General features: G+C 36.2%; 1 protein-coding gene across 1 annotated transcript in view; it reads right to left on the minus strand.

Moving 5' to 3' along the window:
* The window catches only part of PTPRD (protein tyrosine phosphatase receptor type D), a 666,726-nt gene that overhangs the window by 88,569 nt on the left and 553,708 nt on the right, over positions 1 to 24,449 (minus strand). Inside the window, exons 26-27 of the mRNA XM_053702567.1 lie at positions 7,879 to 7,998; positions 5,203 to 5,357 (exon numbers count right to left, since the gene is read on the minus strand). Of these exons, the coding sequence (XP_053558542.1) occupies positions 5,203 to 5,357; positions 7,879 to 7,998 (275 nt within the window). The remainder of the gene's footprint in view (positions 1 to 5,202; positions 5,358 to 7,878; positions 7,999 to 24,449) is intronic.

The following is a 24,449-nucleotide window of genomic DNA, read 5'->3' on the forward strand; positions in this document are numbered from 1 at the left end:
CACTCCGGAAAAACACTGCTGTACCATTCTGATCAGCTGTAAGAAATGCTCTTCTAATAGATCACAGATCTCCTCTCTCCGCAGTCCCAACTCGGGCTCCATCATGCAAGTACTTGAGGTAGCTGTTCTAAAATTCTGAGCCAAAAATAGCATAGGGTATATTACTTTGTAGAATGTCAGACTCTCAATAGAAATAGCAGAAATTGCTGTTGTACCCGGTTACCGGGGGGGGGGGGTTAGGTAAGATCTGGTCTATTACAAGGCCGCCACTGCCGATCGTACCATTCCAGTTCTTTAGGGCTGCAATAAAATTAACTATTTGTATCAAATGAATCAGCGTGATAAGTATAGTCCAAAAATGTTTTAGACGAGTGTGGATGGATGATTTTGTAGCCGATAAGCAGCAGATTTATTGAGTCCTCCTCTCAGCCTCTGAAAAAAGCGATCATCATGGCCGCCGCCCAGAAGCGTCCCTTGCCTTTTTTTCTAACACCTGAGACCTCATATCTTTGAGCCCTTATAACTATTTTGTCCAATATTTGTTTTAATAACATTTATTAGATGGTGTTATTATGAGTCTAACTGTACTTTTCAGTGTTTTTTTATGAGTTTTGTGACATTTCTTTTTTTTGCGAAAAAGTTAACCAGAGCTCTGAGGATGCTCTATCCCAAAGCGTGTTAACTTCAATTGCACTCAAGCGTTTGCGTTTACTTTCAACTTGTAATACAAGCACTACATCCGATGTGCACAGTCACCAGCGATAAACCCCTTTTTGCTCACACGTAACTGTTAGCACACCACAATAAATCTGGCCAATTATGGGAGACAAACTTAGCATATTCTGAGGGTGATGCCAAGGACATGTGATGTGCATCCAGTCCAGTCTGTGAGTGCTGTCTATTACCATATTCCGTATGCATTTTGGAAACTGTATAAGAAGCCAGCAAGGAAGGCTGAAATTGAAACCACAAATACAGTGCCTTGGTGAGGCATTTGTTTTTGTCCTCTCTTCGCCACCAGCTGTACCTATACCCTCCGGTTTTAATCTTTTAAGCTCATTTATAAATGTCCATCATTGGCCTCAGTAGCGGAAAATTTAGACTGTAAGCTCTTTGGAGCAGGGTCTATCTCCTCCTGTACTAGTTTTATTAAGTCTGTTATGATTTGTATCTTATCACAGATCTTTGCCATGGTATAGCCCTATTTTTGTACCCAGTAATAATAATAATAATAATTTATATAAGAACAACAGGATTTTTAATCTAGGATACCATAGTTACAACTTATATAGAATACCATAGTTACAACTACAATTTTTTCAGTTATTTCTTCAATATTTACTTATTATTTTCAGGCTAATACTTGTTTTAAATACATCATTATGTCTAGCATGTTTTGCAATTTAGTGTCCCTTTAAGCGGGCTGAATTCTGCTGCCGGAATTCAGTATTGCACACAAGCATTATTTTGCGCTCGTGTGAAACACCGCATGGGCAGGAGCGGTCAATCTCCCCGGGCTGGACGAGACTGGGGAGATTGAAATTTGCCACCTAAGAGGTGACGAAAGGGTAGGGAAGCAGCGGTCGCTGGTTAAATACGGAGTGCAGGTTCTCTTGTGAGAACCTGCAGCCGTAGATGGGCAAGGGGTTGATAAATCTAATTATTAAACAGGATCACAATAAAGAGGCAATCTTAAAGATCTTGTGTTGGAAAAAGCACACAAAAATATGTTTGTTTTGGACATATTTTAAATTGATTATGCTCTTACTTATACATACTGATGTTTTTCTTTCTTATCTGAAAACAACATGCTTCAGGTTATTAGTGCATGAATAATGAGGAATATAGGTCCAGCTGGGAAATCTTAATAATATTCCTGCCCAGATCCCTTATTAGGTTACAAAAACATTTTTACATTTATTACAGATGGCTGAATTATTTTCTCCACTATTAATGCTCACTAGGAATTTGTTCTCGACAGACAGCTGCTGGCTTTGATAGAATATACCATTACTACTTGTTCACCAACCAATCTGATTTAAGAGATTTCCTACATGTCAAATATAAGCTTATATAGACAGAGATAATATGATGTAGTAGTGCATGCAAATACTAGTATGATAATTAATCACATAACTTCCAGTAGATAATGTGGTCTGCAATAGGTTTAGTAAAGACACGTTGTGAAAGCTTGAACTTATATTTAAATCAATGCTTCAGCATAAGGCATAACACGAATTAGGAATAAGGGTATAAAAAACTAAAATCTTTATGGTATCTCTCAAACAGTTTATGGAGCACATCTACTGCTTAGTTCAAAGTATTTAATTTTCATATCACTGCACTCGATAAATAAATTCTCTATGGTCTAGTTTCTCAACCTGTGGTACGTGTACCCCTGGGGGTACTTGGGGCATTGGCAAGAGGTACTCTAGGGATTGGCCTTCATTATTTTTTTTCCTGATGACAAATCAAAGAAAGCAGTGTTTCTCATTTCTACCCTAAAGCTCTCCTAACTGTGTGAGTATATCCCTGCCTAGGTTGAACCACTTATCAATCACTGATTCACCTCAAATAAGTAAAACCTTCAATTCTGGCTTGTTAGTGACATATGAGGGATGGAGTTGAGCTTTACTGATAAGAAGTGAGAAAGTGTATTACTGTAACCAAGTGTCACAGAGACAAGTTGCGGATAAATGTGCCAATGTGAAATAGGTAAAGTGCATCATACTAAAGTGTGCCGCAGTAAAACCAGACAGATAAACTGTGTATGAAATGGTTATTAAATATAGAAATATGGTACCATAAATATTACTTTCCTCATCATGCAGAAAATAGTTCCTCTGTTTTAATGTAAGAAACACATTAATTGCATATAATTATTAATATCATTGGACTATATATCTGTGTTTTATGTAATTATCTGTTGTAATATTGCCAAATATTAAATTCCAGAAAACATAAAACAAATACAGGTATACCTCACTTTACAGTGCTTCACTTTACAGAACTTTGTTAATACAGCGCTTTGTGGAGCTGAAGTTCAACCTCCAAGGATTTTGAAACAGTGCTGTAATCATTGTGAGATTGCAAGAAAAGTGACTGGCACCAATTTGTTATGCTTAGTTAACTCTGTTTACAGCATTCCAGTGCAATCTGTCTCCATGCTATTGTCTGGCAAATTTTACTACAGTAATTGTCACTATTTTACAGGTACAGTGTTTATTGAATACTAATTGAATACTGTGCGAGTGTTAAACTAAACGTAGCACTATTGCTCCCCGAATATATATTAGTTCAAACATGTTTTCAAGATTTTAAACACTGAAAAGAAAGCTAAAACTGCCTTGTTTCACTTTAAAGGGACACTCAGGTTTTATTAAATTTTCATGATTCAGATACAGCATGTAATTTTAAACAACTTTCCAATTTACTTCCATTAAAAAAAATGTGCATAGTCTTTTATATTTACACTTTTTTGAGTCACCAGCTCCTACTGAGCATGTGCAAGAACTCAGACTATACATATATGCATTTGTGATTGGCTAATTGCTATCACATGGTACAGGGGGAGTGGAAATATACATAACTTTGAAATGTGTTAGAAAAGAATCTACTACTCATTTGAAATTCAGAGTAAATGTTATTGTATTGTCTTGTTATCTTGCATTTGTTGATTATGCAAATCTGCTGTGTTTACTGGTCCTTTAAGGCGGTTTTCACTTTACAGCGGGGCTCCGGTCCCTAACCCGCTGTATGAGCGGGGTATAACTGTATCAGATTCATATATATTTACTTCATTAACATATCTGATAGAAGCTTGTGAAATAAATTGATACACATGATTTCCATTTTTGCTCATGTAAAGGATCAACAATATTTGTGTTACAGCAGGGGGTACATAGAAATCAATTGAGGGTACTTGCTACAAAAAGGTTGAAACACACTGCTCTATGGTGTATGTCAAATTTGTATAAAAATGTGGGTGTTACATTTCAAAAGTCTGCCAACAATGTTCCCTTGCATTAAAAGTCCCTCAGCATAGTAGTTATTCAACAAAACAAACCATACTGCAGAAATAATATACTTATGAAGATGTGGAGTGCACAACCCACGCTAACAAGACATGAAATCCATATTTTCATGATTTAGATAGAACTTACAATTTTAAACAACTTTCCAATTTACTTCTATTAGAAATGTGCCTATTTCTCATGTTATCCTTTGTTAAAGAGCAGCATGCAGTACTGGAAGTTAGCTGAACACCTCAGGTGAGCCAACAAGAGGCCTAATGTGAAAAAAAAAACAAATCTGCAGAGCTCTGTGAAAGTGAAAATATATGATCTTTTATTCATACATGGAAGCACTAAACATGAGAACTACAATAACACATCATTTTACATAAATACCCAATTTCTGCCTCTTAATGGCCCAAATGAACCTCATAAAAAGGAAAGCCTTACATTACTTTAACCCCTTTATAGCCAAAACAGGGAGAATATTCTCACACATGAAAAAGAGGGATTAAACCTGTAAATATATGTGCCATCATAACTGTTAAGCATGCACTAACAAGTATTAATGTTTGTATATAAGAAACAACTTTTAGGCCCATGCGGGAGGCAGTGGAAGGAAAAGAAGAAGCAAAATATTTTTTTACTGCCATACATTAATAAAAATCAGCCTCTGTGTTAAAACCTAGGGGGATCCTTGTACCGAGTGTAAAAATCCAAAAGGCCTCAAGAGAACAACATCCGGATCCCCCCCCCCCCCCCGACTAATGGTTTAATCACCATATACTTGAATGCTCTCACCTAGCATCCATGTTTTTCATTAAAATGTGTTGTAAGCGCTATATGTGCTGCCCCAATCAACTGCTAGCTCCCAGATGTGCATTGCTGCTCCTGAGCCTACCTAGGTTTGTTTTCAAAAAGGATGCCCAGAGATTATAAATCAAATTAGATCATATAAATGAATTATTAATCATGAAAGAAGAACCAATTACATCCAGTTTAATTTCTGACTTGGAAAACTGTTCTGAAAGGAACAGAGTAGAGTTCTGCCTTTTATTAAAATGAGATAAACCTATATACAAGATAACTACACTTTCCCCTTCAGAAGAGTTTAGATGGCGAACGTTTGTTGTGTTTTAATGGAAAATGTTATATTTTACAAGTTCTTATATAAAATGATCTAGCGTACCTGCAATGTACAGCCATCGGCCCTGCATCTGGAGGATTACAAGTTTTGACACGTCTTAGGAAAGCTAAGAATGGCGTAGGATGTTCTGGAACTCCATGATCCGGCCATGCAGTAAATTGGAACTGCCTTACTTCTCGCTTTTCACTAGATCCATTCTGTGAAGTAGAAAGTTTGGCTTCAGAACAAGTATTTCCCATAAGCACATCAACTAAATGGGTACTGTTTTGGACAGAGTGACAGAAGATATGACATATTATTGTTATTAACCATAAATTGGCTTTGCCTTTTAGAACTGTACTAATACCTCCCTGATAAAGGTGTCAGAAGCTCTGCATGGAAATAAGCTTTGGTAGGATCTTTATAGCATTAAAACCTTTCATCTATATATCTGTATCAAAACCACAATACATTTAGCAGACACAGGCCAACAAGGGGACAGATACGTAACACATAAACTTAGTTGTTTTAAGGTAGTATTTTGGCTACAGAATATGCTTAAGAGAACTCTTGTCTAATAATACAACTTTTCCACCTTATTAGAATCTTGAAGCTTAAGGTAACAGCATGGATAAATGTATATTATTTTAGTTTGTTCTTTAAAAACATCCAAATCCAGTAATTTTTAAGAAATTAATTAGAATAAATTACTAATGAATAATCTACTACATTGTTATAAATGAATTCTGTAACTAAAGTAATTAAACATGTAATTATGGAAATCAGAATATAAACTTCAATATCAGAATCAGTATACATCTTATGTAACGTCTTGGTGTAGAGGCAGGTACCAGTATAAAAAAATAAGTTATATCTATACTGTATATAGGGTCCCAGTCTCAGAAATCGCACTGGAGTAAACAAATAAAGATTGATATTTTTTCATCCGGGAATTTATTATAGTACTGCAACCTCTTGAAATATTTTGTTTATGTAAAAGATATGAAGTTAAATCAATAAAGAGCTTTATTTATTAGTTATATTCTTCTAAATTGTCTCTATTTATTTTATCAGTTTTAAAGGGACACTGAACCCAATTTTTTTCTTTTGTGATTCAGATAGAGCATGCAATTTTAAGCAACTTTATAATTTACTCCTATTATCAATTTTTCTTCATTCTCTTGTTATCTTTATTTGAAAAAGAAGGCATCTAAGCTTTTTTTGGTTCAGTACTCTGGACAGCACTTTTTATTGGTGCGTGAATTTACCCACCAATCAGCAAGGACAACCCAGGTTGTTCAACAAAAATGGGCCGGCACCTAAACTTACATTCTTGCATTTCAAATAAAGATACCAAGAGAATGAAGAAAATTTGCTAATAGGAGTAAAATAGAAAGTTGCTTAAAATGTCATGCTCTATCTGAATCACGAAAGAAAAGATTTGGGTTCAGTGCCCCTTTAAGTTAGTGTGGAAGAATTGCTTTAGTGCAGGACCTGGATTCTAATCAAAACCAAATGAGACAATAGTCACAAAGCAAAGATACTATTTCTAGGGCTGTACATTTTATCTAAAGCAAATACCTACAAAATAGTTTTGCAGTACACACGTTTATTTTTGGAATATCATAATCCTGTTTTCTCATTCACTGTTAATGGCAAAAGACTGAAAAATTGCTTAAGGGATTAAAGGAGCAATGTCATGCGACCCTGTAAGAAAAATCCCTTTCCCCACTTAACCATCTACTTAAACTAATAAATAAAGACACAACAACAATTGGGATTTAAAGACCCTTGGGTCATTTATTAACTCGAGGCACCCCTGGATGTTTATTTTAACGAAAACATCAGGGCGTTTTACCTAATTCAACTCTGACTCATTTACATGGTTACATGTAAATGCTATAACTTTAACTTGAAAGAACATTAAGCAGCATAACCTAACTACCTAACTCACATGAAGTGGGAAGCAGGCCCAGGCAGCTGACATAAAGCGGAGCCCGGCTACAACGCATAACAGATAGAAGGATTTACTCGAGCTGTTTGGCCCACCGCAAACCAGGAGAAGCTTTCCCCAGGCACGCGCCTGACTACGTCACTCCTCCTGCAATGGCCGTCACTCCTCCCCGCTTTCTATCTAACACCTGGGTCGCTACCGCCCGCCTCTTAGAGTGTCAACACCGCTCAAACCTTAGTGGTCCTCCGGAATCGCCAGGCGAACACCAAACGATTTCCGAAAGGAGCTGAAAAATTAACACCCTGGACTTACCAACGGACTATGAGTCGACTAACTCTGCCCGGAGCCAGGGGGAGCCTAACTCTACAACTTTAAGCCAAAAAGCTGCTATCAGGGTGGGAGGGGTGGGAGAAGATCTGTGATGGCCAGGAACAGAAAAAGAGGGCCTAAAACTCCCAGAAGCCTCTTTTTATTGGTAAGTCCAGATCCCTCCCTTAGCCTGCAACATTGTTGCCAGTCTCACTCACACAACCCACATACACTCCTCCTCCCTGCTTCCTTAACCCTTAAGCCGTTTCTGGCTAATCTGCAGCCCTGCACTTTCCATTTGGGATTATTGACAATTTTGTATAACTGAAATGAAATCAGTTCTATCACACTTTGATGCAAAACATTGTATTCTAATAAACAGCAATAGTGTTGTATGAAACACTGTCACATTTAAATCACAAAGCCTCCAGTTTATATTAGAATATCATTACTAATAGCAGAAGTAGCATCTTTACCTTATAAAGTGCAAACGTCCTGACACAGTAGGTTGCCAGCTCTACAGTATCCAGCAAAGTCACCTGGATAAGGCCATAGGTTTCTGTTCCCCGGCTGGGCCAATACTGATCACATTTTATCTAGAAAACAAATTGGGAAAATATTACTTAAAAACTGCACAAAATAATATATTTTCTAATCTAATCTAATCTATCTATATATATATCTATCTGTTAGTCTATAATCGATCTATCTGTCTATAATCAATCTATCTATCTGTCTGTCTATCTATCTGTCTGTTTGTATGTAATCTATCTGCCTGTCTATAATCTTTCTATCTGGCTGTCTATAATCTATCTATCTATCTATCTATCTATCTATCTGTAATCTATCTATCTAATGTGTGTGTGTAACTTATTTGTGATACACAATCACATACTTATATGAAAAAATGGGAATTGGCTATTTTTTCAACATAATATTTTATTTGCAATTAAAGTAATTAAACTTACACAAAAATACTATAAAGCAAGAGGTAAAATAGAAAAAAAAAAATTCTCTAGCTGAGAATGATTAAATGCACTGTGCCTCAGAGCAAGATCTGCAGTAATTCCTTTGCTAATTCATGTGAAACAAAAATGAAATGACATGATGTCTGTGCACTTTCATTCTTTAATAAAATATGTGCATGATTTTTTAAAGTACATTACATTGTATCATACATAATTCCACTCCCTGTAAAGAGCATAAGAATCTTTTTGCAGCTGCAGAAATCTCTGAACACAGAAAGCAGTCTACCATCATCATCATTGTAATTTTAAAGATTATAGAGCAAATGGTAGTCAGTATTTACAGTTTTAGGACTTTTTAAAATAATTCCATGAGCAACATTTCAAATAACCTCTTTTAACCCTTTGTGCCATATGGATGTAGGTACTACATCACATAGGGCTAGATTTATCATAGCTGAGGCATACAGGGGCACGTATACGCGCCAATGTACGCCTCAGCTCGCCTGTGGCGGGGCGAAATTACCCGTAGGTAATTAACATTGCACACGAGCGCAATCCCGCCCATCACAGCCAATCACGCGTGGGCAGGAACTGTCAATCTCCTCGGTCGGACTCGACCGAGGAGATTGAATTTCGCCACCTTGGAGGTGGCGAAGAGTTTAGGGAAGCAGCAGTCTGGTGACCGCTGCTTGATAAATCACGGCGAGCAAGTTCTTGTGAGAACTTGCTGCCGCAGGGGCTTGTTAAATCTAACCCATAGTACTTTGCCCAGAATAATGTGCTGACTTAGTACCTACATCCAGAACAGAGGTGCAGGTTGCGTTCTTGCAACCAGGGGGCAGAATACCTCTGTCTTCATATGGTAAGGTAGCACTGACAGTGCTCAGTTACCATATGAAGCTGATCGTTACAGACTGTGAGTGACACTCTCTGTGTAACTGTCTGTAACGATTTTGGGGTGAGGCCAGTGGGAGGTGTGGGAGGAATAAGTGAGGGGGGGGAGTGAGGGGGTCCCTTAACTATAGCAAAAAGGGGTTGCCAGGGGAGACTGGCTGCCAGTAACAAAGATGGAGGAATACACTGGGAGGGGAGGGTTTAGAGAGTTCTTTGTGAGGGATCAGGGAAAGGGGGATGAAGCATCTCTACACTAAGGAAATAAATTAAATAAATAAATACTTAAATATATATTCTGTATATATAAAAAATATTAAACTGCATATTGGAAGACAGTATGGGGAGGGGGGGTAGAGAAATGTTTGGAGGGTATCAGGTGGTGGGAGGTGTCAGGTGGGAGGGAATCACTACACTACAGCAAATATTACCCTTAACAGCTAACTGATTAACCCGTTACTACTGGGAATTTCAGAAGTGTGGTGCGCAGATGCAATTAGCAGCCTTCTAATCACCAAAAAAACAATGGCAAAGAAATGCATATCTTCTATTTCTGAACAAAGTAAGCTTTTACAACCATTTCTCTTGCAGTAGTTGTGTGTAAATAATTTTGATGAGAAACCCAAAGTTTGTAAAAAACTTAATCATTTCTTTTTTTATATCATCTTATGTGGTGACTAAATAGTGGCATTGAATATACCAAAATGCGCCTAGATCAATACCTTGGGTTCACTACTATATATATATATATATATATATATATATATATATATATATATATATATATATATATATATATATATATATATATAGGTAAATAAAAAACAAAAGGCTTTATTTCTGTTTAAACATAGTGATTGCAAAAATGCTAAAGATTCTCCGGTCTTTTGGGCAAGTTTTTGACTGAAATTCCCAGTGAAGGGGCTAAACTGGGGAATGTAAAAAAACACACAGACCTTTTTATTAAATATAAATATTTATAAAATATGAATGTAGAATATGGAATCAGTTTATATATGTTGAAGACCCCCTAACCCTGTAAAATAAAAGTCACTGGACAAATGGCACTAAAGCCAATAGATTTTATTTTAAATGATGAAAAATATTATTTTTTGATGTAGAACATTTATTATGTAAATTAGTTTGCCAGGGAAGCAAATGCTTTATGAGATTTGGTGGAAAGGTTAGCTGAGCTTGTCTGTTAGTTGAATACTGTTATTTTGTAGTGTTTTCTTTTCTTTATGTTATAAAGAGAAAATGAGCAGGCCTTTCAAAATAGGATACACTTTTTAATCTACTTGTTAAGCTAGTAAAAATACTAGAAATTCTATTAAATGAAACAAAACTATATATATATATATATATAAAGTTATATTGCAGGCAAAAAACAACACCATTTTCTGCTGTGAGAGTTTTGTATGTTGTAAATAGAGAGAGATGGAAGAGATTAGAAGCTTTAGGGCTAGATTTATAAAGCCCCTACGGCAGCAAGTTCTCACAAGAATTTGCTCGCCGCGATTGATCAAGCAGCGGTCACCAGACCGCTGCTTCTCTAAGTTCTTCACCACCTCTAAAGTGGCAAAATTCAATCTCCTCGGTCGAGTCAGACCGAGGAGATTGACAGCTCCTGCCCGTGCGTGATTGGCTGTGCGCGGGCAGGGGGCGGAATTGTGCTCGTGTGCAATGTTATTTACCTACGGGTAATTTTGCCCCGCCACAGGTGAGCTGAGGCATACAGGGGCGCGTATACGTGCCCCTGTACGCCTCAGCTATGATAAATCTAGCCCTTAGTATATTATCAAGCAGTCTACACAATGCAGTCCTCATCCACAATTCAAACAGAAACAGAAAGTATGTCAAGAGCAAATATAAAAATCACTGTAATGCCACGTTGTACATTGGACTAAAGGGCATATTTATAAAGCTCCATTTGGAGTTTGATGGCCCTGAAGGCTCGCCGGAAAGACCGCAGCTCCATAACCTGTCCGCCTGCTCTGAGGCGGCGGACAGAAATCAACCTGATCAAATACGATCGGGTTGATTGACACCCCCTGCTAGCAGCCAATTGGCCGCAAATCTGCAGGGGGCGGCATTGCACCAGCAGTTCACAAAAATATTATCGATGTGCAGTGCACATGTTCTGTTATATCGGATCATGTCCACTTGCAACATAGTAAATAGGCCCCTAAGTGTGAAGAGTCTTAGGGGGAGATTTAATAAGCAGCGGATGCTACTTTCTCCGTTCGCTGTAAACAAAAGTTAAGAAGCAGCGGTCGTAAGACCGTGCTCCTTAACTTCTCCACCAACTTTTAGGTGGCGGACTGCAATCATCCCGATCATATACTTAATGAATCAGATAATTGGCCGTGAATGTGCAGGGGGCGGCATTGCACATGCATTTCTCAAGAAATGCTTGTGCAATGTTAAATCCCGACAGCGAATCATGTCCGCCCGGCATTTAATAAATTGAGCCCATATTATTCACTGATCTGTGCATGTAGGATAGAGTGCAATGTTTACACCACACTGTTAAATAGATAAAAATGTCTCTCCTGTCCATAAGCCCTGAGATCAATAAATATTCTTAGTAAATGTATATCAGGGATAACATTCAGCAACATTAAAGGGATACTAAACTCAAATTTGGGCCAGCTCCTAAGCTTTATATTCCTGTTATTTAAATAAAGATAGCAAGAAAACAAATACAATTTCATAATAGGAGTAAATTAGAAAGTTGCTTAAGATTGCATGCTCTGTCTGAATCATGAAATACAAATGTTGGTTTAGTATCCCTTTAAGGACACATGTGCAGTCTTACTAAAAGTGGCTCCTTAAGATTGGCTGCAATATAAGCACTACCCTTACTGGCATAAGCATTTAGTAACCATTTGTACTGATGAGTTTTTCTTTTGATAATAATTTATATGAGCCAAAAGGGAAATGTAACAATGCTAAAAAATTAAAAAACTTGTTTTAATGGACTCCAAATATAAAACCTCTATTAATCGGACATTGTACACTAGATTTTTCTTTGCATAAATGCTTTGTAGATAATCCATTTATATAGCCCATCTGGGAGTGTTTTTGAAACAATGTATAGTTTTGCTTATTTTTAATAACATTGTGCTGATTTTCAGACTCTTAACCAAGCCAACTATCAGATGGTAGACCCAGATCTACAGACTTCTGCTGCTCTTGTTTGTGTAATCTGTCTTTTCATGTGCAGTGAAGGGGGTGAGGGGAGTGTCTGCTCATCCTGCTTTCTCGTCCACTTTCACTGGGTGTCCCAGGATAACCTCCTCAACAGTGCTAAACTGAAAGATTCTAAATAAGTTTTCAAAGGATTTTATACTGGATTTGTAGATCAGTATCAGTGCATATTCTTCTTTATAGTAGTGTATATGACATGCAGTTATATGAACATCTGTGTACACTGTCTCTTTAATAGCTAGATTAATAATAATCTGAAAGTCCCTATCGATTCCAGGCTTGCTCATTTGAGGTTGCAACTGATCTTTTTGAAGCAGCGGTTTAAACTGCTGTTTCATAAACCCTATCTACCAACACAGAGTAGGCAGATGAAAATCACCCGGATTTTATAGACCAGGGTGATTGACAAGCCCTACTCTTACAGACTTTGTTGCGTGAGGGCGGCGGGTGTGGCTTCGCTCAACCGATGGTAATTGAGGGGAATAAATGTGCCCCACAGTTTGCAATGAAATGTGGGCAGGTTCACAACATGTGAACACTGTCCATCCAAAAATGTAAAAAAATTACTTTTATATTTCAAAATACATTATTTCACTTTGAAGCTGAATCTGCTTCAGACATTAACTAACATCCTCATTAACTAAATCTAAATTTTACCAATAGGTAAAGAAAAAAAAACTTTTAGTTTCTGAGTGGAGGCAAGTTAAAGACATATTACATTTTTTAGTATGCTAATAAAAGGGAAATAAGATATCAATGGAAAAGGGATGGCATGATTAAGGGTTTAACAGAACCGAAATGTCGCCTGTTTGTTTGGACAGTTTGAACATCCATGTTCCAATAAAGAATTGATGGTAACTACATGGTGCTGTGTGATTGTGTTCAATTACCAATGAAAAAAGGGACATTAAATATAGAAAAAAATAAATGTACAGTACATGTAAATGTACAGTATTTTATGAATACCCCACAATTAGATTAAATTAATATATATATATATATATATATATATATATATATATATATATATATATATATATATAATTTTTCTATTTTGTTTCGATCTGAATTCATGATCCAATATGGGCAATAAGAATACGGTGCCCTTTCTTTAGAATAAATTGTGAGCATGCTGAAGATTCAATCATCTCATTGGATCAGCCAATAAATAAAGTGGGGTGTGATGCTCTCCAAAACTATAGCAGACATTTTCTTCTCAGAACAAGAACATCCATTTTACAAAAATAAAAAAACAATAGTACATTTTAAAATACCCTCATTTCACAACAAAGAAAAGAAAATGACTTTAATATTCATTTAACTTGTTAATGCGCATAGCATAATATTACAGGATACTTCTTTTCAATTTGTTATTTTGTGTAGTAGTGTCTTCTACATTACTAATCTCCCCTCATATAATTAAGTAATTTAAAACACCATCCTGGATGATTAAATATAGCAAATGATTTGTAACATAACTTATTCCTGGATTCTCTATCTCTTACTGTTCCATAAGCCTGTGAAATTAATTCATCAACCTTATCAGAATAGCATGTGCTTGCTTTTTTTGCATTTTTTAAATGTGTGAATATTTGTAGGACTTAGATTAATTGCCTAGGAGAGAAGCCATGCTCAAGAGTATGATAGTGTTTAACAAAAGCCAACATTGCAGTGTCGTAAATTAATTTTCACTCACTGCAAATAAACTCAAACATTAGATGTAGACATGTATTAAATTGCCAAACTTAAAGGGACATTATACACTAATTTTTTCTATGCATAAATGTTTTGTAGATTTTTTATTTAACCACTATCTAACCAAGCCCCAAAGTTTTATGAGAATACCGTCAGCTACCTTCTTCAGCTTGCTCCTGTGTGTAAAGGGTCTTTTCATATGCAAAAGAAAAGGGAGGGGGGAGTGTCTTATTTCCCACTTGCAGTGGGCTTTCCAACTGCCTTTTCAACAGAGCTAAACTTTCAGTGGGTGTTCCAGATAACCTTTTCAACCAAGCTAAACTGGGAGCTTCTAAGTAAGTTTTTAAACAGTTTTATATTGGATTTTTATATCAGTATCTGTGCATGTTATTCCTTATAGTAGTGTCTATTACATGCAGTTATATGGAAATGAGTGTATACTGTCCCTTTAACTATCTAATCGAAAGTAAATCACCCCTAATACACAGTACTCAGGTTTGTTATTTTGAACAGCAAATTTTAGTATGTCAGCTATTTTATCACAACAATAACTGGGTACTTTGAAATTTGAGACTTTTTTGATGAATGAGGTTCTATTTATTAACATAATTTTAAGCATACCGTTTTGCTAATCATTAAAGTTAAAGGGACAGTACACTGTAAAATTGTTTTTTATATTAATGTATTTTCAATGACTTGTTATACCAGCTGCAGAGTATAAAATGTATGACAAATTGCATTTTCAGGTTTATTTGTGTAAATGAATTAGCTGGTTTTGTGCTTTTAAACCATAGCCTATCACAACGGGTTGAGCTTCAGGTAATATCATATCTCATTATGTTATCACTTTGTGTACACACACTTGTTTCCTTATCTTATATTTGTCTGGAAAACTATGTATTTGTGTACATAGAGAGAACAATGGAAAATGATAATGTTATTACTTAACTATCCTGCACCCCACTGGGAGTGTCATTTCTCCTGCTGGCTGTGTTTACTTAGGCTACTCAATGGTTGAGACTCCAGTATCAAAACATTCAGTATAGGTTGGGATACCACAGGCTAAATAAGCTATTTCAAAGGCTAAAATAGGAGTAAAAGAGCTACTTGTGAACAATTTAATACACTCCAGCAGGTAAATTAGATCATTGGGAACAATTAAAACATGATACATTTTTGGGGTGAACTGTCCCTTTAATCTTATAGGTTTTCATGAGTATAAATATCAGCCCACTATTCATCTTATAATGGGCAAAAAATCATATAAGCCTATTTTACTATGCACAACGCAGCATGAAACATACTCATGTGATTCCAAAGCCAAACATGCATATTTAAGTTGTTTTGCATGTACAAGTCTAAAAAATGAGAGGGTTCACTTTTGAAAATGTAGGGTTGTTGAATTTTAGTTGAGGGTTTACAAATGCAGGGGGTTAACCATGAGTGATATTGAAAGAAGTTGCATAGAGGATGGTTTAAGAGGCATCACAAGTGTGGGAGTTTCATAGCAGATGAGAAAGTTACAGATTTGTGTTTTCATTTTGTTACAAATGCAGATTGGTATTAAAATCATGGATATTAATTTAATTTTCATGAAATGAATATCAAACAAATGCACAAACTTATTTAAAGAAAATGAAGAAATATGGATGCAATTTGTCAGCATTTATTTGTTTCCATTAAATTAGCTTTAAAGGGTTAAACACCTGCCTCTAGCGTGCTGGAGAGCCACACTAATCCTGACCCTTCTTCATAGAGCTCTGGGCTGCGCTAATAGGAGGCTTAGCACGGTGGATACCAGGGCCTGCTTTAAAACAGAGGGTCCTTTAGCACAGGCCCTGGGATCCACCACGCTATGCCTCCTATTACAGCGGCCCATGGCTCTATGGAGAAGGGTAAGGGTTAGGCTGACCATATTGCCGCTTTAAGAAGGAACACATATGCAGTGGCGTCACTAGGGGGGGGCGGGCCGCACCCGGGTGACACCCTTTTTTAATTTTATTGAAATTCAAAGAAATACAATGTTGAGATGCATAGATTATTTTATTAGAGGCTGGCATTTGTGAACATTAGTGGGACTGGGGAAGTTGTAGACACACAATTTTTTTGCCCCTTGAGCCAGTGCTGCAATTTCAACAAATAGTTTTCCCGGCTGCTTTTGCTTGTTTGTACTTTGCTCCTCCCCTGCCCAATTTCACTATGAATGTTGTGGGTGTGCCGTGGGGCTTGCAAAGTTGCGCTGCTAGCCTAAACCTGCCTGCCTATCTGTGCTCACTGCTCAGTGACATGCGGCCCAGGGCTGTGCACTGACAGACTTGGAACAGAGTCAGAGAGCAGAATTTTCATAGTTTGTGCGCCTAAACCTTTTCTTCAGTGATTTATTTTAGAGTGCTCTGTTTATCTTTCATTTGATGTTCTGCTGAGCCAGGGAGCAGCTCTAGGCATGAGCTTCATAATTAATGCAGTGCAGTTTACATATTTTGTATGTGTGTGTCTGAGTTTTTGTGTGTGTGTTTTTGTGTGTGTGTCTGAGTGTGTTTCCGAGTGTTTGTGTGTGCATCTAAGTATGTTTTTAAGTGTGTCTGAGTGTTTGTATGTGTGTGTCTGCTTTCTGGGGGGGGGGTGACACCATGACTTACCGCACCGGGTGACACCAACCCTAGTGACGCCACTGCACATATGAAAAATACATATGTGAGGGTTCTTATACAAAACCATTTCTTTAAACAGCCCTGAAAACAGCCCTGACATATGTATTTTTCATATGTGTCCCTTTTTAAAGCGACATTATGGTCAGCCTAGTAAGGGTTAATGCGGCTCTCCAGCGTGCTAGAGGTGAGTATAAGGCTATAGGTGAACTTTCTTTTTCACCTGTAACAAAGGAACATTTACATTTGTTTAACAAAAACTAACGTAAAAGTTCCCTGAATATTCACTACTCATCTAGTTTTAAACTAAACAAATACCGAATAGTGCAGAAGACGAATATTCGTATACACTATCTTTTCCAAATATTAACTCCAAAAGAGTCATATGAGCCAAATTCACAGGTCTAGCAAGTATTGTGTGGGGACTCGCCCATGGATAAGGTTAATAAGTATAGAAAAGTATACAGTACTTCAACCCTGGGACCTACTTGACATTAGTACCAGTGTCATATGAGGTGGGATAAGCAGTTTCTTACCTGGCTGCAGGGTCGGCTCCAAGGGGGGGGGGGGGGGGACACATTGGGGGGCAATGATTCACTATATTGTATTCTGTTTGCTTATTGCTATTCCCACACAAGAGGTTTATAAGCTCACATGCTTGATCAACATCCTAAGAAATACAAATCTGTGCTAGTATTTTCTTTTCAATTCTTAACCTGAGTGTTTATTTATTTCATATTCTTTTATGAATGCTAGTAATTTACTTAATGGCTATTAAAAGGCTAACAATTCTATTTTTATTTTTTTTAAAATAAAAGAGCTGGCTGATATTTAGCCCAGCCAAGGCTTGAATTTATAATGGAGGCACCATATGCATAAACGCATTGTCCTAAAATACTTTATATTTTCTATCTACATGAAGGAATTCCTTAATGCTGCAGCACACCTCTCAGAAACGCATGGCATTTGTAAGCATATCATTTGACAACATATACAGGACATCTCTATTTTTAAACCTGAAAATGTTTTAGATGTTTGACATAAAAATAGTCCAATATCAACCAAAGAAACAAAACATTTTATTCTTGTATTGTGATTTACTTGTAATGTGGCAAAACCTGCAAATCATTGCATAGCACAATTCTAATGTTAGATGTAAATTTGGAGTTTCACTTATTTAAAGGGACATAATTGCAAAAATAAATAAATGAACAAACAAACTACTCAAGCTCATTACACAAGTGTATTTCTTATTATCTTTTGTCATTACATGTCTAACAAGCGGTTAAACACATAAGCAAATTCCTACATCCAGCGAACTCCAATATAGCTCCAAGCAAAGATACAGATGATGATTGGAGCATACATACATACATGTACATACTGCTATTCATAGGATTGCAGTTTATTTCCTTTTCTGAAGTGACACAGAAACAATTGACTTTGACTATGTGTAAACCCCTTAGAAGATAATTGATTAAAAAAACATTTTTATTAAGTAGCCTGATATCAGTTAGTTATTGCAAAACAGTTATAGCTAAATCTAATCTACAAAATTACCAGTACCTGAAAACCTAGTATCCTCACTGCTATTGCAAACAAAGGGGTTAATTGCAGTGCAAGGTTTAGGGTGCATGGCTGTTTAGGAGATATGATTGAGATTTGAGAATGAGTTTACAATATATTCCTTTAATACTGTCATTGGCTATAAATTAAATATCAAGATGGCTACACTTTCCTGCAGAATATGTAGGTCTGCTCTTATTTTGACTCTCATACATGCTTTGTAAATGAGTGCCCCCTCGTGAAAAAAAAAATGCCCCCCTATTTCATTTGTTCTGGAGCCGACCCTGTCTGGCTGATCATAGTAACCAGTCATAAAGAGCTGCTAAATTTGCAGACACAGACATAGTGCAATGCCACTGAAAATGTGTGGGTTGTTTTTTGATACAGATGCTAAAAAAGGGCCACTACACAAACCTTATTGTCACTACATATTTTTGTGCAGCAGCTTCATTTTAGCCAGTCAGTTGAGATTTAGCTCAATAAGTGCTGGAATGATGTGATTTCATTTTCATTTCAAAATAGCTTTCTTTCTAAGGGCCTGATGATAAAAGATTCTCCTGCATGGAGAGAAATTGTAGTGCAGCTTTTATAGGGGCTGAATTCACTGAATGCTAAAAGAAAAATAGTGGAACCCTGCAAGATCTCTCAAGATTCTAGTCAAGCAAATGTTTCTATACATGTTAGAGGAATGTTCCTTGCATTTATTTAAGTAAAGGAGAGACACGCAAAGTGCAATATAGCACTGCATGTTATGAGAGTTTTGTTACACTTACACTTTGTGCTTTGTATTTTATATAAATTTACACTTCAGATTGAGTCCTTTCAGTGTTATTATATTTAAGCTTTGCACTTTCTAGTTTATATTTTAATACATTTAGATTAAGATTTAGATCCAGCAGTTATTTTACAAATGTTGATTATGTTTTGAGACTTTATGTGCTACATTAATAATTTAAGATTATTCTGTGTAGATTTGTTTGTTTATCTCTTACAAATTACTTGGCAATAAAACAGAGATTCATAAAGTGGACATGGCAGTTCCCTGGGCTAAATAGGGGAGTTCCCAAGGTATGCCTGATTCTTGTGAAATGCTGTAAGCATTTTAAACAAGCTGTTCTCACTGAGCTATTTCAACATCTGTATGCAATTGATTTTTGCTCAAAATTCACAATACACTTATTTAACTGACAGAAAAGTAATATATATACTAAACTACAGGCCAATTAAATTGTAGTGAAAACATTGCAGTTCAATTTGTATTTGTTGCAAATTGAGACTTTATATCAGCTGCAGGGGTTCTCCGGTTAACTTCTCTCTTCCCTTTGAAATTCTGTATCATAGAGAGCCTCAATACTATCTATGGAAGGCATCTCTCATCTCTTTCAGATCTTTCAGATTCTGCCCTTTTCCTTATATAATTTAGTGAGTTCAGCCCTTGTGGAGTCTGAATTAATTGCTTAATTAATTAATTAATCTTTATGAGAATTGAAACTGTCAGTTTTTTCAGTTTTATTTTAAATAGAATAAATACAAAGTGCAATGTAATTTGTAAATGGTACACATAAATATACAAAGTATAATTTGCTACAGTTAAAATGAAACTGAAAAAGCATACTAATTTGTAAAATCACAAACCTAATTACACTGCTGTATACAAAATAAAATACAACATAGAAAGTGCAAAGTTTAAATGTTATAAAACTTAATCTGAAGTGTAAAGTAATATAAAATACAAAGTACAAAGTGTAAATGCAGCAGAACTCTCATGTCATGCAATGCTATATTGCACTGGGCTTGTCTCTCCTTCACATGCAGGGAACGCTCCCTTGGAGAAGTATAGAAAAATCTGCCTTTTTAGAATTTCACTAGGGATCTCGTCTGAGCAGAGAACTAAAGAACAACATTACATTTGACATGCTTTGCTATTCAATATCATTCTCTCTTAAACATAGTTGAAAAGCTATTTAAAAAATAAAAATACTAGAATAGGAATATTCAACTTACAACAATATTATTCATATCTTTATGAATAATATTGTATTTATTCTCTGTTAAAGTAAAATTTTCTGTTTAAGTATAATAGTTAGCTAACCAAGCTAATTTATAAATATTTTGCTTTGCAAGGGTTGCATTTTATAAAACAAAATAACTGTTGGTTTGTATCTATCCATTTTATTTTTATTTATATTTTTTTTTGTTTTTGTTTCCTGTGTGGGTAATTAGGGGTGGGACTTTTTCAGCTGTTTGGGCAGTGCAAGCCTATAAATTTAGCACAGTAACTCTGTTGAGCTTGCTCTATGTGGGTCTGCTGTATTTATTCTCTGTTAAAGTAAGATTTTCTGTTTAAGTATAATAGTTAGCTAACCAAGCTAATTTATAAATATTTTGCTTTGCAAGGGTTGCATTTTATAAAACAAAATAACTGTTGGTTTGTATCTATCCATTTTATTTTTATTTATATATTTTTTTGTTTTTGTTTCCTGTGTGGGTAATTAGGGGTGGGACTTTTTCAGCTGTTTGGGCAGTGCAAGCCTATAAATTTAGCACAGTAACTCTGTTGAGCTTGCTCTAAGTGGGTCTGCTGTATTTATTCTCTGTTAAAGTAAGATTTTCTGTTTAAGTATAATAGTTAGCTAACCAAGCTAATTTATAAATATTTTGCTTTGCAAGGGTTGCATTTTATAAAACAAAATAACTGTTGGTTTGTATCTATCCATTTTTTTTTTTATTTATATATTTTTTTTTCTTGTTTCCTGTGTGGGTAATTAGGGGTGGGACTTTTTTCAGCTGTTTGGGCCGTGCAAGCCTATAAATTTAGCACAGTAACTCTGTTGAGCTTGCTCTAAGTGGGTCTGCTGTATTTATTCTCTGTTAAAGTAAGATTTTCTGTCTAAGTATAATAGTTAGCTAACCAAGGTAGTTAGGCAAACAAGGGTTTGGGGTAACCAAGGGGAAATATAATTATTTTATACTTTTAAGTTAAATATTTTATCAAGAATGTGTGAGAATCTTATTCAGTGTACAGCTTGCCATATGTTTGCATCACTGGAGCAGCCACTTCAGGTATTATATGTTTGTGGTAAATGTGAGCATATTGTCTCTTTAGAAACTCATATTGGAGTGCTGGAGGAACGAATTGCAGCACTGCATGAAATTGACACTTGAAAGGGAAATGGATAGGACTGAGTTAATTGTTAATTGTTCTAACAGTGGGAATGGGGAGGATTCAGATGAGGAAACTCCAGTATGTAGCTGGGTCACAGTTAGAGGGCGAGATAAAGGTAAGTGGAAGAGACAGGCCAGTTCTGAGCTGGTACACCCCAACAGATTTGACAGATTAAGTGAAGATGTTGGGGATATCAGTTCAGGGGTGGCAGTGTCAGAGAGGGCTGTGTTGCCTAGTATAGTGAACAGTCCTTTAGTTGTGGAAGAGCAGCATACTATGGTGGGCAGTCCTTCAGACATGGTAGATGGGCATGCTATAGTTAACAGTTCTTCAGTCATGGAAGAGGGGCATACAAGTCAGGGCCTGGGACAGATGCTGGTGGTAGGAGACTCTATTATTAGGAAGGTTGATAGGGTAATTTGTCATCCAGACCCTTTAAACAGTTTGCTGTCTTCCAGGGGCTCGTTTTAGGCATATTGTGGAGTGTATTGATAGATTGTTAGAGGGATGCGGGTCTGATCCTACAGTCATGGTACATATTGGTATTAATGAAGGAATCAGCGGGAGATGGAGAGTACTAAAAAATGACTTCAGGGAGTTATGTAGCAAGCTTAAAGCAAGGACCTCCAAAGTAATATTTTCTGAGATATTACCAGTGCAGTGTGCTAATTCAGTGAGGCAGAAGGAGCTAAGGTCTGTTAATTCATGGTTAAAAACATGGTGTAAAAATGAGGGGTTTGACTTTTTAGAGCACTGGGCTGACTTTTCACTTGGGTATAATTTGTACAGTAAGGATGGATTGCATCTAAATGACATGGGTGCAGGTGTGTTGGGGGAAAGGAAGGTAGCAAGTTTAAAGAATCTTTTAAACTAGGCAAAGGGGGGAAGGGTCAGTTAGAACACAATAGAATAGAGAGATCAGTCTGTGAATCTGTCAGTCCTTTGATATCTCAAGGAAGAGATGACTTGAGAAATGTCACATTAGAAAGTATGGAGGAAAGCACACCAATTATCAGCAGAAAACACATGAAAATTAAATGTATGACAACAAATGCAAGAAGCATGACGGATAAAATGGGGGAGCTGACACTCTTAGTTGCAGAAGAGGACTATGATGTTATCAGTATAACTGAAACTTGGTGGGATGATTCACATGACTGGGCAGTTACTACTTTATTTAGAAGGGACAGAAATAATAAAAAGGGTGGAGGAATCTGCATGTATATTAAACCTAACCTTAAACCTACAATACGGGAAGATATTTCGGATACAGGCGACAATGTAGAGACCCTGTGGGTGGAAATAAAGAGTGGGGGGGGAAATCCTAAAAAAATATTACTAGGAACATGCTACAAGCCCCCCAACATTAGTGACCTGGATGAAACGCAACTACTAATACAAATAGGTAAGGCTGCTGTAATTATGGGAGATTTAACTACCCTGATATAAACTGGGCCAATAAAACTAGTAATTCAGCTAAGGGGGATAGAGTTATAAATGCTCTCAGGGATAACTTCTTGTCACAATTAATAGAGGAGCCAACTAGGAGTAATGCTATATTGGATTTAGTGCTATCAAATAATACAGATATAATATCAAACGTAGAAGTCAAAGAAAATTTGGGTAACAGTGATCATAACATGGTCACATTTGAAATTTCCTTTCATAAACAGTGTCTTAAAGGTTTAACCAAGACTTTTAACTTTAAGAAAGCAAAATTCAACGATTTAAGGAAATCATTAAATAACATAAATTGGGACAAAGTATTCTCTAATAAAAATACAGAGGATAAATGGATAACATTTAAAACTTTGTTAAATAAATATACATATCAACAAATACCATATGGTTATAAAAATAAAAATAAAAATCCAAGCCAATGTAGCTAAATATAAATGTGTTAAGAGAAATTAGGAAAAAAAATGTAGGGCATTTAAATTATTCAAAGAAAATAGTACAGACTCAAAATTCCATATTTATAAGGAATGTAACAAAGCATGCAAAAAAGCAAATTAGCCAAAATTGAAAATGAAAAATTAATTGCAAAGGATTCTAAATCTAACCCTAAAAGATTCTTTAAGTACATAAATAGCAAAAAATCTAAGAAAGACAATGTAGGTACATTAAAATGCGGGGAGGGTAGCATGATTAACAGTGACAGGGAGAAGGCTGAGATACTAAACCAGTTTTTTTCTTCAGTATACACAAGAGATGAACCATTGGATTATACTTTGGAACAAAATAGAACATGCCAGCCCATACCATTAATTGGGATATGTATAGAGGATTTCAGGAACAAACTGGATAATATTAGGGTAAATAAATCTCCAGGCCCAGATGGAATACACCCAAGGGTGTTGAGGGAATTTAGCACTGTTACAGACAAACCTCTACTCTTAATTTTTCAAGACTCATTATCCTCAAGCATGGTACCCAAGGATTGGCGTAAAGCTGATGTGGTGCCACTCTTCAAAAAGGGAAGTAGGGATGATCCAGGAAGCTATAGACCAGTTAGTCTGACATCATTAGTGGGGAGGATATTTGAAGAGATTATAAAGGATTATATTGATGAGCATATTCGTGTAAACAAGATTATGAGTTCTAATCAGAATGGTTTTATGAGAAATAGATCATGTCAAACTAATCTAATTAGATTCTATGAGGAAGTAAGTAAAATATAGATAAAGGGGAATCAGTTGATGTGATATACTTAGATTTTGCAAAGACGTTTGATACAGTGCCACATGAGAGATTAATGCACAACATTAAGGGACTGGGAACAGCTGAAAATGTTAGTTTGTGGATAAATAACTGGATTAAAGATAGGGAGCAATGAGTAGTAGTAAATGGATCATACTCAGATTGGACAAAGGTAATCAGTGGAGTACCCCAGGGATCAGTGC

This window comes from Bombina bombina, chromosome 2, assembly GCF_027579735.1.
Source record: "Bombina bombina isolate aBomBom1 chromosome 2, aBomBom1.pri, whole genome shotgun sequence".
Lineage (NCBI taxonomy): Eukaryota > Metazoa > Chordata > Amphibia > Anura > Bombinatoridae > Bombina > Bombina bombina.